Source organism: Opisthocomus hoazin, chromosome 2, assembly GCF_030867145.1.
Source record: "Opisthocomus hoazin isolate bOpiHoa1 chromosome 2, bOpiHoa1.hap1, whole genome shotgun sequence".
In the NCBI taxonomy this organism is placed as follows: domain Eukaryota; kingdom Metazoa; phylum Chordata; class Aves; order Opisthocomiformes; family Opisthocomidae; genus Opisthocomus; species Opisthocomus hoazin.
The window spans coordinates 33,122,080-33,137,724 of NC_134415.1; the positions used below are offsets into that span (position 1 = coordinate 33,122,080).

Here is a 15,645-nt window from a genome sequence, read left to right on the forward strand (position 1 = left end):
GGACCTGCAACAGGAAAACACACACTTGAAAGCTGAAGTGAAAATCTGGGGTTTTCACATGATCTTCTCCAAAATTTTTCAACATGTTAGAGGTTTTATGTTAACTTCACCAAGATACTGTAAGATATACACATACAGTTAGTGTAAACTGTGAGGGACGGAAGATACAAACGCATTGAGACAGGCACAGTTCTCGAAAACAGCAACATAGAAAGATTACAGCAACACATTTAAAAGATAAGTAGGTAATACAGCAAGCAGTTTTGCATTCACATAGATAGTGGCATAGTACAGTTACTAACTTATTTAAAAATTATAGGACAGAAATTTTGGGTGTTGGCATATTCATAGAAAAAGCAGGAAAACAACAGAACAAGCTAAACGGGATAATAGAACTCTTATCTCCCCAGGAAAACTGTAGTGAGTAGCTTCTGTGTTCATGATCCACTTTCTAGTGGAGCTGGCATAACTGCTGATGACACATAATTTTTATTTTACATTTATCTGAGGCATGTTAAGGTCAGACATCATCATTTATTAGAAATCAGTTTTCCTTAATCAGAATTAAACCTATGAGAACCAATGCAAAGGTTTAGTTCGAAGTCGGATACTACAATACATAAACTCTGCATTTCTCCTCCATGACATCCTCAGAACTGTTCTGATTTTTTGATAAGCGACAAGTTAATCCCACTTATAATATTCAAATAGGAATCACTATGTGTTACATTTCAGCATTCACAACTCTCCTAAGCACCTGACTGCCAAAAGCAATCATAACATTAGTAGTATGGAATCTCAGACAAGTATTTTCCAGGAATTACGGTTTAAAACAACAAGGTAAGCAAAGACTGAATGAACGTTTATGCAACAGTTGCAACCTGACAATAATCTCTTTGATGGCTACACTGGACAAAAGCCATCACCATAAATCATGCTTTCATTATTTAATTTCCTACACTTTGGGGGATTTTATGTTCTTTAAAAGGAAAACCAGGTCTGAGATGCAAGTGACTAGCAAGAGAATGTTACTACTGCAATTAATCGGGCAGAAAACATGTAGGCTATTTTAACATTACACAACTTTCACATCCTCAAACATAATGCATAATATTTAGAATTATTATAATGAACACCATGTTATACCACGCAAACACTGGGAGCAAAATCGAATTTCTTTGCTCACTAAATCATCAGGATTAGGTAATTTTTTTGTCACAGTACTATGAACTGACATAGCATCACATATGAAAATGCTTTAATAGATTTTCTTTTTTCTCCCCACGTGAGTAATAGCGCCACTGAAAGAATGAATGCCAGGACTAGTAATGGTATTGGTAAGGAACTGGCTAAAAGACAGATGACAATGTGTAGGTAGAGGTATTTCCTGAAAGAGGAAATAAAATCAAAGAAAGATTATTAGTGGAAATCCTCCAGGGTCAGTTCTGAAACTGATTTAATATTTTAGTTAATAACCTTGGCACAAAAATAAATGCATGCTAGTAAAATCTGTAGATATCACAAAGCTGGAAAGTAGCAGTAACAGCAGGGAAGACTAGAATATCAGATATACAGAAATGGCTACACTGAAGACCGTAATAATAGAAATCGGATTACATTTAACAGTGTAAAATGTAAACACCTGTCTATTGATAGTAACAGCAGAAACTTCACCTATACACTAAGACCTTGTCAACTGTAAATGACAGCGGAGAAGGGACTGGGTGCACCAAATAATTATTATATACCTGTACTCTTTCACTGTGATGGAACCATGGCTCTTGGTTTCACTAGGAGAAATATTCCAGCATAGAGAGAAAAATACTGCAGCTAGATTACAAGTTCTTTCTAAAATGTCACCTGCAGCTAGATTACAAGTTCTTTCTAAAATGTCACCAGTAATATTATTTACAATCCTTGTCATTAAAGTTTCAGGAAGTTCAAAATTGTCTTACAACTTTAAGAGTGAACAACAACTTTAGCAATAACGATACTCAAAACTGGCATGAAATACTACTTCAAAAATTGTGATCTGTAAAAGAAATCCCTAAAATTTTAACTTACACACAAGAAACTTCAATCAGGCTGCCAAACGTGCCAAAACTTAACTGTAGCTCCAATAGTATGAAACAGACCAAAATGAAGTAGTCGCTGTGGTACAGAAATTCAGTTCTTTTTCATCATTACTAAACTCTAAAGAGTTAGACCCAGATTTAAATAAAGAAACATTACCTTTTCCAATTCTATTTTTCAACACTTTCCCATGATCAAAACCAGTCTTCAAAATACAATACCTGGATTTCTTACCTTGCCTTATTTATTGCAGTCCCAAAACCTGCTAGCTTTTTTAGAAGTATTCATAATTTAAATGTTCCACTCACTCTGAGCTGTAGCTTGGCTGTTCTTACATCTACCCAGTCAGAGACAAAATTAACCTGGACTGAGACACTGTAGCTCTATTGCTCTGCTATAAAAAAATAAAATAAGTCCATTATACGAAATTACACACAGTGTTCATTTTTCACTACACCTGTACTCTACTTTCTTCATATATTAAATGAGGATATGATTAGTTGTCTTCATATTCCCAGACAGAGCACGTAAAACTTCCATACACCTCAACGGGATGTCATCTGATGCCCAGTTAACTCTCTTCACCACTGAATTGTCAAGAATCATTATTGGACAATTTCAAGGTTTTGCTTCTTTGGTTTTGTAAGGCTTCTGCTTAACATTGTGTCATGCGTGTGGCAGTCTATAAAATTACCTCTTTTCAGCCACGAAGCTCTTTACATGCTTAGCATGCAGCTGCATACTATAGAAAGGTTTTGGTGTACCAGGTTAGTCAGTACGGAAGTAGTTCTGGTACATTTTGCCTTTGCTAAGCAAAAACACTGCAGCATATACACAAGTGAGCATATTAAAAATGAAGTGTGCTTGTATAAACGTAACATACCGATACATTTATAAGTAAAATTATTATTAGTCTATGATATCTCTGACATCTGATGATCACTGTAAGAATATGCTTTTCCTAGAAGATGACTACACTAGAGATCAAAACTGCACTTTCGTACAGGAATATTTTATAGCTTTTTAAAGCAATTCTTCAGAAAAAAATAATAGCTCTATTTAACAGATAGGTCTCTATCACGTTGAAATCACAGGAAAAAGACAATAATTTGATGGAAAGAATATGAAAACAATACATTCAATGTTCTTGCAAAACAGAAATGAAGGAAAATAATAAAAACATATCCTAAAGACTCTCATCCCAATAAACCATTCAGAATGTGTTCAGGTAGATTCAACCGGTAAGATTGTCTTTATTCCAACCAAAAGCCAAGGAAACATGCAGAAATAAGCCAGACCAAGTTTGAAGCATATGTCTACAGCTCTACTACTCTTCCATGTAATAACGGACATAAGACAAATAGTTTGATATGTTTTTTGCTTTCATTGTTGTTAGAAAACAAACAAACAAAACATATTGACAAGCATAGATCCAGATACAATAAGCACTGTAACATCAGCCTAAAACTCTTTGACAGCAGACTAAGCAAGGAACTGTAGCCAGAGGTTATAAAGGAAGAAATGTATTTTGTCTAGACGCATCCCAGTATCTCCACTACCTGCAGCAGCCTGGCAGAACAACATCTCAGACCTTTAAAAATAGTAAGAAGAATAAAAAGTGCACTGTTTCCTCAAACACACTAAAATTACACTTATTAAGAATAAAGAACAGTGTTATTGAAAAAGTATTGTATTTGAGTTGCATATGTAGTACACTTTTTTCTTTTAACATAAAGCATATGGCACAATGCTTGCTCAAAAGTAAACAAATTTGTACTTTTTTTTAAAATACTTCAGATAGGAACTTAAGGCATGAATTCTCAGCCCTTAAACTTAAGCAGAATCCTAAAAGAGCTGTACCTGCATAAAAGTAAATTCCTTTCTGTGCTAAAAGTTCAATTTGGTCTACAAGGAAGATACAACCTTACTACCATTATACCAGATCAGATTTTAGATCCCCACCCCTTTTTTTTTCTTCTCTTCTAGCCGGTATTTTGTCTTTTATATCTTTCTAATGCCCTTTTCCTAGATTTTATACACTGTTATCTGTTTAAACATTCTTGAGTTACAGTGGCAGTAATATCACTGCTGCCTCCTGCATGAGGAAATGCTAAAGGCTGCCCTCCAATAGCTAACAAAGGAAAACTGAACAGCATAAACATCACAGCACCTGAGTCAATAAAGATTTTAATACAGCTTTTCAGATAAAGCTCCATAAGGTCCCACTTCCCCGACCCCAACCACGAAGCCTTCCATAACTGAACCAAGCATGACCCTACACAAGCATCTGCTTTGTAAGCAGTATTCTAATTTTCAGGATGTTAAGTGACCCATTTTTTCTCACGTAAGAAGTTAAAACCTAGTAATAGTTTGCTGTTATTACAAACGAACGCAGAGCAGGCTCTTCTAACAATACAACAGCTCTTCTGGAAATGTAACAGGGAAGTGCTTACTGTAGAACAGCTTCAACAGAGACAAGGTTATTTGGACTGATACTTCTTTAACTGCCCTTTCAGGAACCAGATTCCTGCACTGATATCTTATTATAATTAAGATATCTTGCAAGGATATCTTAATTGACTGTGAAGAAACGGAAGTGTAACATTGAGTGGTTGGGGCAACAGCAATTTAATTCAGGAGTTCAAAACCCAGATTTCTACTTGTCAGATCTGGCAGTTAAGATATTGAAGACATTCTCACCCCAAATCCATTAAATATTCACTAAGGAGAATGCTCTAGCAAGAAACCAGGTAAAAGACAATGGTTTAAAACACTTCTTACAGGGTATCCAAGCATCTCAATGTTACAGTTTTATACTAACACTGCAAGTATACCAAACAATAAACCCAAGTTATTATTGCTTCTTTATGCAATGACAAATCTACATGACACTCAAATTCAGAAGATAATGAATTTGTCCTCTGCAGGTCCTAACCTGATCTAACCTAATCTAACAACATAAAACAAATTATATTTTAAGCAAAAAAAAAAGCAAAGGGCCCATAATCTTAAATAAAGTAAAAGCATTCTAAGGAGGAACTTGAGGAGCACATAGAGTATTAGTAAATGAAATTTTAAGACATTATGAAAGCAGGTAGTTATGAAATAAATACTGTGTTCACAAGAAGAGACAATGAAATGCACCGTCCACTGAAGACAAAACATGAGGCTTTTAATCTCCTTCTAATATAATAAAAATTCAGGAATAATGAAGAGTCCCATCACACAACTGCCACCCTCGTTTCTGCCTGTATCATTCTGAGCTTTATATACAAGAACAAAATCACTGAAAGTGTTAATCACCAACTCTATCATCAGCCACCAAACAATGAGCTAATTACACCCTCAGAACCACAGTCACTAGGACTAAAAATTCAGAAATAAGGAAAATGTTTTTGTTCCACTTTCCTGCTGTTGATTTTGGATATCAAAGAAAGTAGTATGAGAAAATATTTCCAGGTCTGAAATAATCAGAAAAGAATGAGTGTAAAATTATAGCTTAACTCACATAAAACCAGCTTACAAATGGGAATACTTTGTCTTCAGAATTTCCTAACTTCGTTTGAAAACAGCTCCAACTTCATAAGACACTGAAACAAATCTCATATCAGAGCTATGACAGTTCTGATGTGGACCTTCTTTTCGGCAAACACCACAGAAGTGAAATAAATCTTTATACTAGAGGCAGCAGTATCTCCTAGAAAGCTCCATCATGTTTAGCATCCACTGAGCCTTGCTATAAACAGTATTACCTGGAAGGCAAGACAAGGGGTTTTTTTTTTATATAAGACTTTTGGCATTAAAAATTTTCCCATTAAGGTACAAGGTTAAAAATAATCCTTTTCAGTCAAACTTTATTTCATGTCTGACTGTCTCATTTTCGCTTTTAGGAGCATTTACATGCTTCTGTTTCATGACAACCTCATCCAGTTCCTATCTAAATGGGATTACATACCATCTTGACAGTGTGCCCACATCCATCTGCCTTTCAAAGAACTGCACCCAGAAAATATACCAATCGACATAAAGAAAAAAGTTTCATCTGCACATTCCTCCTTTTCCTATAAGTCTTCTTTCTAATAAGGGTATAATTGTCTAGCTAAAGGACTAACGGGGACTCACATGAAAGAATGGAGGGGTCCGCTCCTTGTCTTCCTGGCCTTCCTCGACCGACAAAAGTAATCAAGAATTTTCTTCCATAGGAGGTAGGTATCAGAGATGAAAGGGCAAGTGTTTATTTCTGAGGGTTTAATGGCTAACTATGTTTAAGATACCCCAACTCCAACAGCTTCTTGTGTTCCTTTTTCTTGAAAATCATAGAGTTGAATAAACAGCCAGATATCTCAAGTACCACTCAGTGGATGCAGGGAAGAAAGGGGCACAATGTGGTGAACACAGATTTTTATTGGAAAGACCAGCTTCAAGTAATTTCCTCCTATTCTCCTTCTCCATCAAACAGGTTGGAGAACTGACCCAGGTTAGTTAAAATGTAAAGTTACTTCTAACTTGGGCTGGTGTCCTCGTTCAGTTCACTGCACAGGCCCACAAACCTTTGTTTCAGCAGAGCACTAGGGATGTTTGGAGCTTGGTTCTTGGGGAGAGAAGAACAATGGGAGAAAAAAAGGATGAAGGATATGTTTGTAAAAGCACCTCTGCTGAGAGGACTACTCAAGGCTACTATTGCTTCAGGCACTGGAATCAGAGTTCCTAAACTCCTTCTGCTCGAATAACACAGAATATAGGCCTATGCTAGCTCAGGCACCCACTACACAGCTTTCACTTAAATTAACGCTCCCACTAGACACAATACTCTATGAAATCATTTGTCTTCTACTTGACAGCACAGCCAGTCTGGCCCACTAGCTCTTGCAACTCCAAGCATATTTAGGTCTTTTATTTCAAAATACTTCTAGTTCATCACAGACTCCTTCGGAAATCCTACCAACAAATTCTAGTCAAATAGCATTAACCTCCTACAGTCCTCGCTGCAGGCTGGATGCCACCCTGAGGGGGTACTGTGGGAGCAGCTGCCAGCATTCGTAACATACAGGGTCACAGGGCAAAATGAAAGCCTAGCGTCTGTAAAGCTGACCTTTGTTTCCAGCCCCTCCTCTGTGGAAAAAAAGGAGCAGAAACACAGAGCTGAGACTCACAGACATCTGTTGCCTCTGTAAAGGAACACCTTGTCAGGAAGCACTAGCTTACCAAATGCTCACTAAAATAACTTTCTGTCCTGCAGTTTTCGATGTAAAACTAAACCATGCAACATTTAAAAGCAATACATTTTCAGTAGACTATCAAAATAATCTTATGTTATTTTTTCTTTATTTTTCTAGCCCTGTTTCCTTCACTCTCAGCACTTTGTAAGGACATCTTCATGTGTGTGTTCGACATTACGTCCGTTGCAAAGTTTGGTAAACACTTAAAATATGTTGTTGCTTTCTTTCAAACCCACAATTACGGTTCACTTTACCAAAGGCCAGAGCACTTAGCTCATCTTCGTGCCAACTCAACTCAGACATATCGCGCAATGCGGCTAACTCCCTAGATGTGCCTTCCACCCCCAAATTTTCCACTTAAGCAAATTAATGATCAGGAAAGATGGGATACACCCAGAAGACAGAAAACCACTTATTCAGCAAGTCAAAAATGGATATGCTGGCACTGAAACTTATAGTTGAAAGTGAAATGCATCCTACAAAAAATCCCAGATTTCAGTTGCCTGCTAACTACAGTAAATATTTCAGGGATATCCGTAAGATGATTTTTACTGAGGACAAATAGTACCTTCTTGTTCAAAGCAAAGAGGAGGCTGCCTTGATAGGGAATAGGCAGTTCTTCTGTCCCTCTAACGGATTTATTCCCTTATGTTCAATACTTCTCAGAAAGGATGTCACTTCCACAGAGAATTCTACTGCTCTACATTTTAAGAACTCAAATGTTCCAGTGAAGCCCAACTTGAAATCAAGAAGCTGATAAAATGGAAAAAGAAAAAAAAGAAATGCATCTGGTGATTTCAAATGCTAAAATCTTTCAGACAAAAGGACAGGACGGGCAACTGGAAATCCAGAAGCACACTACCAAGCTAATCTCACATACTTTATGGAAGTAGGTGCATTTATGCTTTGCATGCGTATCTTTTCACATGCAAAAGACAACATCTGAAATGTATGTAACTTGAGAGCTTGCCCTGTAGTCTTAACTATCCTCCCATAAACTTAACCAACAAAAATAATAATTAACATAGGTGTTTCATAATCCTTCCAAAATATTTTCTTAGTAAGAAGGTAAGTGAGGATTATTTTACCATCCAATAGAAAAAGAAGACTGTTTAATGTGGGTGTGTGCCAATATATGAAAACTATTTTAAATGAATATTTTTGCAGTGGTCTGGAGGATCATGAGCCTAAATGTTAAACACTCCCTAGCTGCAAATTCACTTTTCAACCCTGTACAGAACAAACAGCTAGAGGAAAGAAAGTCAAGATGAAAATGACTTAAGCACGCTAATGCTTTTAATTTTGTATTATTAAAGAAGCTGGAAAGTCCCAAATGAAATTTACAACAGAGTCAGACTTAGATGCACCCTTACTAAAGCCAGTGCTGCTGCAGAAGACAGCACAGACACACTGAAGGGGCATGCAAAGCCACCAGTGGCACCACTCACTGTGCCTAGGACTAGTACGTGCCCAGAGGTTATCTTCTGCAGCCCTCAGGGAAATTTCTTCCAGTGCCAACAAGACCTCCTGAAGTCTTTTTTACTTAACAGGATTTAGACAAACCCAAGCATTTCACACCTCAGTTTCCACCTTACAGAAAATGGAGAGAAAACCTGGCTCACCAATAAAATAATTTCAGAGTTAAAAAAGCCTCATCTGGAGGAAAAACAAATTTTACGTATTTGAGGTAATGCAAAATGCATAAATAAAGTGTAGATACCTAGCTTAAGCCAGTAAGAGTTTTACTGCAGTCCACACCTGGATATTTGAGAATGCATGCAAATACACATATGCCATGATGAATTAAGTAACAACAGAACCTTGAAACTGAAATCAATATTAATGCATGTGGAGGCTTTTTTCAGCCAAAACCCCCCAAATAAAGGTGCTTCAAATCTATAAAACACAAACTGATGTTGATTCCTAATAAACGTAAAATCTTCTCCTGTATGATACTACAGTTTGCAGCAAACTGGCACAAGGCAATATTTAACCTTGGCCTACAAGCAAGCATCACTTCATTAGTACAAATTAGCAATTTCAGGTATCAGGGGTAGTTATAAGCTTACACAAACTCCCAAGGAAGTCGTGCATTTGAGAGAGATATACATACGTACTTTCTTCCTCATTGTGAACACCTGCCTGGATACTTAAATTAAGTTTTCTTTCTAAAGCTAGTCTTGGAGCTGTCAACGTCATTTGGTAATGCCAACGCTGGTGCATTTATAACAGCAGCAAAAGCTAAGATATACATTAAAGAAAAGGCCGTTCCATTAACATTCTGAGCCATCATTTAACTATCAGGTAAAATAACACTACTTTTCACAGAACTTAATGATCAGAAATGGAAAAAATATCAAAGTTTTATGTTCTGATTGATGTTATCTCAAAAACATCGTATCACATTTATTTAAACTAAAAAGTGGATAAAAACAGAAAAAAAATAGAAATATTGTAAGAAGAGTAGTACTGATGTTATTTTCAGCGAGCAACTTTTCTCCTTCTTTAGTTCAGTAGGTATCAGGAGACAGCTTTGAAAACATCATACAATTTCTCTGCATAATTCTACTAATACCTAGGTTTTGATCTCATTCCCACTATAAATTCTCCTCATAATCCCACAATGTTAATATAGAAATGCCATTCAAATTTGGAACTCCAAAACCTGAAACACAGATGTAGCAATTTTGTTTAAAGTAATGCTGAGGTTGCTTGTATTTGATGTTTGAGAACCTTGGCCAACGTACTTCAGGAAAGAAAACTGACTTGTACTTGAAATAGGAATGGTCTGCACACCAGCTACCACTGCAATCAGTATCACTCCCAATCAAAACTAATTGCTAACAAAAAAAGTGAATAACAATAGAAAAGAGCAAGAGAAGTGACACACTCAGAAATAGAAATATCATTTTTATAAGGTACAAAAACATTCAGGAGGAAGAAAATTATCAAAGTACAACACTACACGTGGTTAACGTGCAAATCTATCCTGAAAGAACTGGGGCATTGAAAGGAAACAAATCAAAACAATCTGCTATCTCACTGTACAAAAAAAAACTTGAACAAAACGTGCCTGAAGCATGATTTCTAATTCACTTAGCTACCACTCAGATCAAATCCTCATGCATATTTGCCATTCATCTGAAATATCACTACTACAGCTGTTCCATTAGGCGTCTTTTAGTAATATGTTCCTCCTCCTTCTCCTGTGTCCTTTGCTGTGTGCAACACATTCCCAAAAAGGATGTAGCCACCACAGTTAAACTTTTCCTGAAACAGCATTAGTGGCATTTAGAGGATGTGTTTTCTTTTCCTTTCTTTCGCTTTATCAGTTGCAAACAGCCTAATAAAACTAACAGTGGAAGAGGTCTCATTTCAAAGGCTGATCAATTAACATATACTTGAGTGCTCTTTACATTTTTAATCTTTGCAAAACATGCCCTTATGAACAGGCATTACATTGTCAAAGTGGCATTAGAACTTAATAAATGTGGTAACCTCACCAGCAAAGCCACATATCAAGCAATAAAGGACTGGGAAAGTATAGGGGCTTTTTTTTTATTAAGCATCATAGTAATAAATATGCAAGCATAATAACCAGTATTAGCATTCAACTGCAATGTTACTGAATTTTCTATCAAGATTTTACACCAACACCTTTTTCATCTTGGGGACACTAACTATTTGAGGATGGAAACATCACATCTGCTGCATATTACACACTAACAGTGCTGAATTACACAGCTTTTGATCTGTTTGGAGGAAAAGCCAGAGACGATGGGCATCTGTTCTTCTGGGAAGAGTTACTACCACATAGGCAGACTTACTAGGTAAAATACAGCAGTCTATGTAGTACATGAAGTACTCTCCACCTGGTAACAGGAGATAGCATCTGAACAGTTTACCCACAAACACATATTAAAAGTTAGATCCAAATTAAACTGAATACAAAAACCTTTCACATAAGGTCCTAAATGAACAGTTTCTCAGAAATACACATTTAAAATCTTCAGAATTCAAGAAAACTGCTAAGGAAAATACTCTGCTTGGGCTTTTCCACACGGCGTTATCACAAACAGCCCTTTAGCACATAAGACATAATTCTTCAACAAAACTAGCAGACATCAAAATATTCCATAATAGCAATTTGGAGCTTAGCACCACCGCACCTTAAAGAACTCCTAGCTACAGCTCTTTCATAAAAACCACAGTCTCAAAGGAAACAAAATACAACCCAGTAACAAACCAAAACCAACTGCAATACACCTTTTGGACAAAAAAAACCAAAACCAAAAAAACACCATCAACAACACTTTTCTGGAGCAATGCAGACAAGTGGAAAAAATAAATGGAGGACTGGTCAGTACAGATACTGATTAAGGGTGACAGACAGATGTAGCAAAAGAGCTAATCCTGCTAAGTTAATGACTCAGCTTAAAAAATTTGGAGTTTTCCTACTGATTTCTGTCAGAGCAAAGTAGATCTAATAAGTACATTCAAAAATTCTGCCTCTTGTAAGGTAATCTTTTCCTCTGCATACAAGAACTACCATGGAATTCAGCATTAAAGAAAAGATTATGCTAGTTTTGTCGAAAAATCAATCATGGCCTCCAAAAAAAAATGACACACAAACAACTTAATATTTTCCTTTAAACAGAATATATATTTTTAAATATATCAAGGTAAAGATAAATACCACAATATACACACTTCGACTTATTCAGCAAAATGCCATCACTTCATTTTAAAGATAATTTCATTAAGTGCAAAAGAAAATGGTGAAAAAAATCCAAAGCACACCACACAATGGTGTATTTTCAACATCTGTACAGGTTGAACAAATTAAGAAACTAATTAACCAACTAAGAAATTAAGATGATCATATTTCACATACAGGTTTCCAGTTTGACTTTTATAAATTATGGACCATTAACTTTTAAACATGCCAGCATGCAGGATTCATGACATGCGTTCAGATATTCATGAAGCCTCCTCATTCATGTCTCTGACCATACGGTACAAGGTTAGCAACAGTTGTCAATAACCACAAGATGTATACAGGTCAGTTTTATTATGCTTACTATTATGACAAATACCTGTGACTAGCTTGAACTCTTTAATGCAAATCATTTTCACTCCATCAAGTAACTCCCCATAAAAGTCCAACAGGAATTTGCAGCTCAAATTACTTACCTGTGAACATAATGCAACTGATGAACTGAATCAATAGCTATCACCATTTCAGCCAAATAAAAACGAGCCATATCTTCAGGGAGTCTGTCCTCAAACTTGCTGAGCAGTGTAAGCAGGTCTCCTCCAACATAGTAATCCATAACCAGGTACTATGGAGCCAGAATGATATGCAAAGAGAAGGGGGTAAAAACGATTTATTGAGTCAGAGACTAAAAACTAACCGAAGCATAAAAATCAATTTGTTGCAAAAATTATCATGGGCATTACAAAAGCTAACCAAGATGCTTAGATGTTCTGGAAACAGTAGCTGGTTCAGCCTTCTTTTAATATTTAACCTATTTGAATATTTTTCATCTTTAAACCTCTCCAAATACAGTTAGCCTCACGACAAAATAGTTTCAGCTTCATCCACTGTCCCATCACCAAACATAGTTAAAGTATTTAAATACTCTGGATTCCCTTACGAGAACAATACCTTTTGAAAGAACACAAAAGTAGTAAAGCATTAAAGCACGGGCCTATAAAACCAAAACCAACTGTGTTAACTTGGGATCTCATTTAAGGGCCCTAATTTCCCAGGCTTCCCCATCACTTTTATCCTACCATCTTCTTTTCCCATTAAACAAACAACTCTGGCAATTGAAGTTTTTAGACTACTCAGATTAAGGCCAAGATTGAGAAACTTCCAGTGTCTCACAGTACAATTCCAGATCCTGTTGACATTGCGCACAGTACTAGATCTGCCAACATACAATGGAAACTGTCATCTTCTCTAAGTGAAATGACCAAGAAAAATACATTTGATTTCTTATCTATTAACGAAACATAAAATCTGCCTGCCACTGAATCAGCTGCAGAGACTTTAAAGCGATCAGAACGTTTCTCCATTTTACTATATTATGACAGAATTAAACCCCACTTCCTTTAGAGACACGGTCAAAATGACAGGACAAAGTAAACTTAAGAAAAGTGGGAGACTCACAACTGATATCTTTTAGGCTTAGTTTAGTTTAATTGTGGAATAGCAACTGGAAGGGCAAATGAGGGGCAAAAAATGAACTAATTATAACTAACTAATTATAAGCGATTTTATTTAAAATTTTAAAAATTTCATCTGTTGCTTTGTGACATGAATAGCAAACTTCTTAAATTATGCTCACAAGCCTCACACAAGATAAATATCTTCTATTCAGTGGGGCTCCTATGCTCCCTCTGAAACAAGATCTACAGTATTAGCTTCTCAGTTTTCACAGTTTCAGAAAATACATTAAGCCCTTGGAAATTAATATAATTATTAGTAACTGATACACTATAGAGATCTGCAAGAGCTTAACTTACTGCTTTGAAAGTATTTTGAAAAAATTCTCTTAAGATTCTCATAACTGACATGGGATCTCTGCACTCATTCTTCAGTGTTTTAAAAGCTGTACAACTCTCAGTTACTGGATATACCAAAATAAAGGAATTTTGGCTCTTGTAACACAGGACTCTGCACCTCCCACTTTGCAAGAGAGACACAGTAGCCTAGTGACAAGGAAACCTTCAACTCCTCAAATACGCAAACACTTAAACCGTAACTCACAGTATTAAGTCGTGCGCTTAAACACATGCATAGGAATCGAAGCTAAGCTTAACAACTCAATTTTTAACAAAACAATTCAGTCAATGCATAGCATCCCATCTGATGTCAGAGATCCATGTACTTAAAACTCTTGTTTTTAAAAAAAAAAAAAAAATTCTATAAAAATACTTTCTAAATGCACACAATCATCCAGATCTATTCAAGTCTGAAATACTTCTCAAAATACTGCTGCACAACAGCACTAGCACTTCTTTGACCACCCTCACAGTAAAAAAGTATTTTCTTGTGTTCAGACAAAATTTGACGTGTTTCAGTTTATGTCCCAGCTCTCTCAGTCTCTCCTCATATGAAAGATGCTCCGGTATCTTAATCATCTTTCCGGCCCTGCCCTGGACTTGCTCCAGTAGCTTCATCTCTCTTTTGCACTGGAGAGGTGAGAACTGGACACAACACTTCAGATTCAGCCAGACCAGGGTTGAGCAGAGGAAGGGTCTGCACTGACCTGCTGGCATTGTTTTTCTCAGTGCAGCCCAGGATACTCTTGGCTGGTTTTGCTGTGAGAGTGCATTGCTGGCTTATGGCAGGTTATTATCCAGAAGGACCTCAAGCTTGCAGCCCCCAGTATGTACTGGTGCCCGGCGTTATTCCTCCACAGATGCAGGATATCGCACTTCCCTTTGTTGAACTTCATGAGATTTCTCTCTGCCCAGTTCTGCAGTCTGTTGATGTCCCTCTGACTTAGGGCACAGCCATCTCGCGTATCATCCATTTCTCCCAGTTTTTTACCATCTGTGAACTTGCCAACGGTGCACTCCATCCCACTGTCCAGGTCATTGATGTAGATGCTGGCCCCAGCATTGAGCCCTGAGGTACACCACCACTGACTAGCCTCCAGCTGGACTTTGTGTCACTGATCATGATTCCCCGGGCCCAGTAGTTCAGCCAGTTTACAATCCAACTCACTGTTGCTTATTTAACACATGCTTTGTCAGCTTGTCTATCACGATGTTATGGCAGACAGTGTTTGCCATAAAGTCAAGGTAAACAACATCCACAGCTCAACCTACACAGATTTTTTTTTTTTAAAGCCAGTTCTGTTGTATTTTATTTTAATCAAAAGCACACAGAGAACTAGTGATATATTCACACTAAAATGATAAAAAACAGTATTACTGGTATTTTCCCCAGCATGCTGCAAAACTAGCTCCTGTTAGCAGACTATCAAAGATGAAGGACAGAAGCTGCCCTGTGCTTAGTGAAAATAAGGAAACTGGTGAGATTAAAACAAATTCTAGCAGGCTGCTGTGGAATATATATTTTATTTGAAATACTGTTAATAGTAAGATTAGAATTACATAAAACATGAGATTATTTTTACTGTCCACATTAACGAAAGCATGAATCTGGCTGAGAGGGATTTGAGACAAAAGCTAGATTCACAAATGCAGTCTCCTGTTTCTATATGAACTCCACCAAAACCCACGGATCTCCAAGTATCAGCGCAGACAGAACAGAAAGCAATATAATGGCAAAAAGCATTGCAATTCTGCAAGTATTCCACGAATAGCACTTCTTTTA

General features: G+C 36.8%; 1 protein-coding gene across 14 annotated transcripts in view; it reads right to left on the reverse strand.

The window, feature by feature from the left end:
• CDC42BPA (CDC42 binding protein kinase alpha) overlaps nt 1–15,645 on the reverse strand; it is a 188,683-nt gene that overhangs the window by 101,126 nt on the left and 71,912 nt on the right. For all 14 annotated transcript variants that reach the window (XM_075413114.1, XM_075413112.1, XM_075413117.1 and 11 more), the window contains exon 6: nt 12,486–12,634. In XM_075413114.1, coding sequence (XP_075269229.1) covers nt 12,486–12,634 — 149 coding nt within the window. The remainder of the gene's footprint in view (nt 1–12,485; nt 12,635–15,645) is intronic.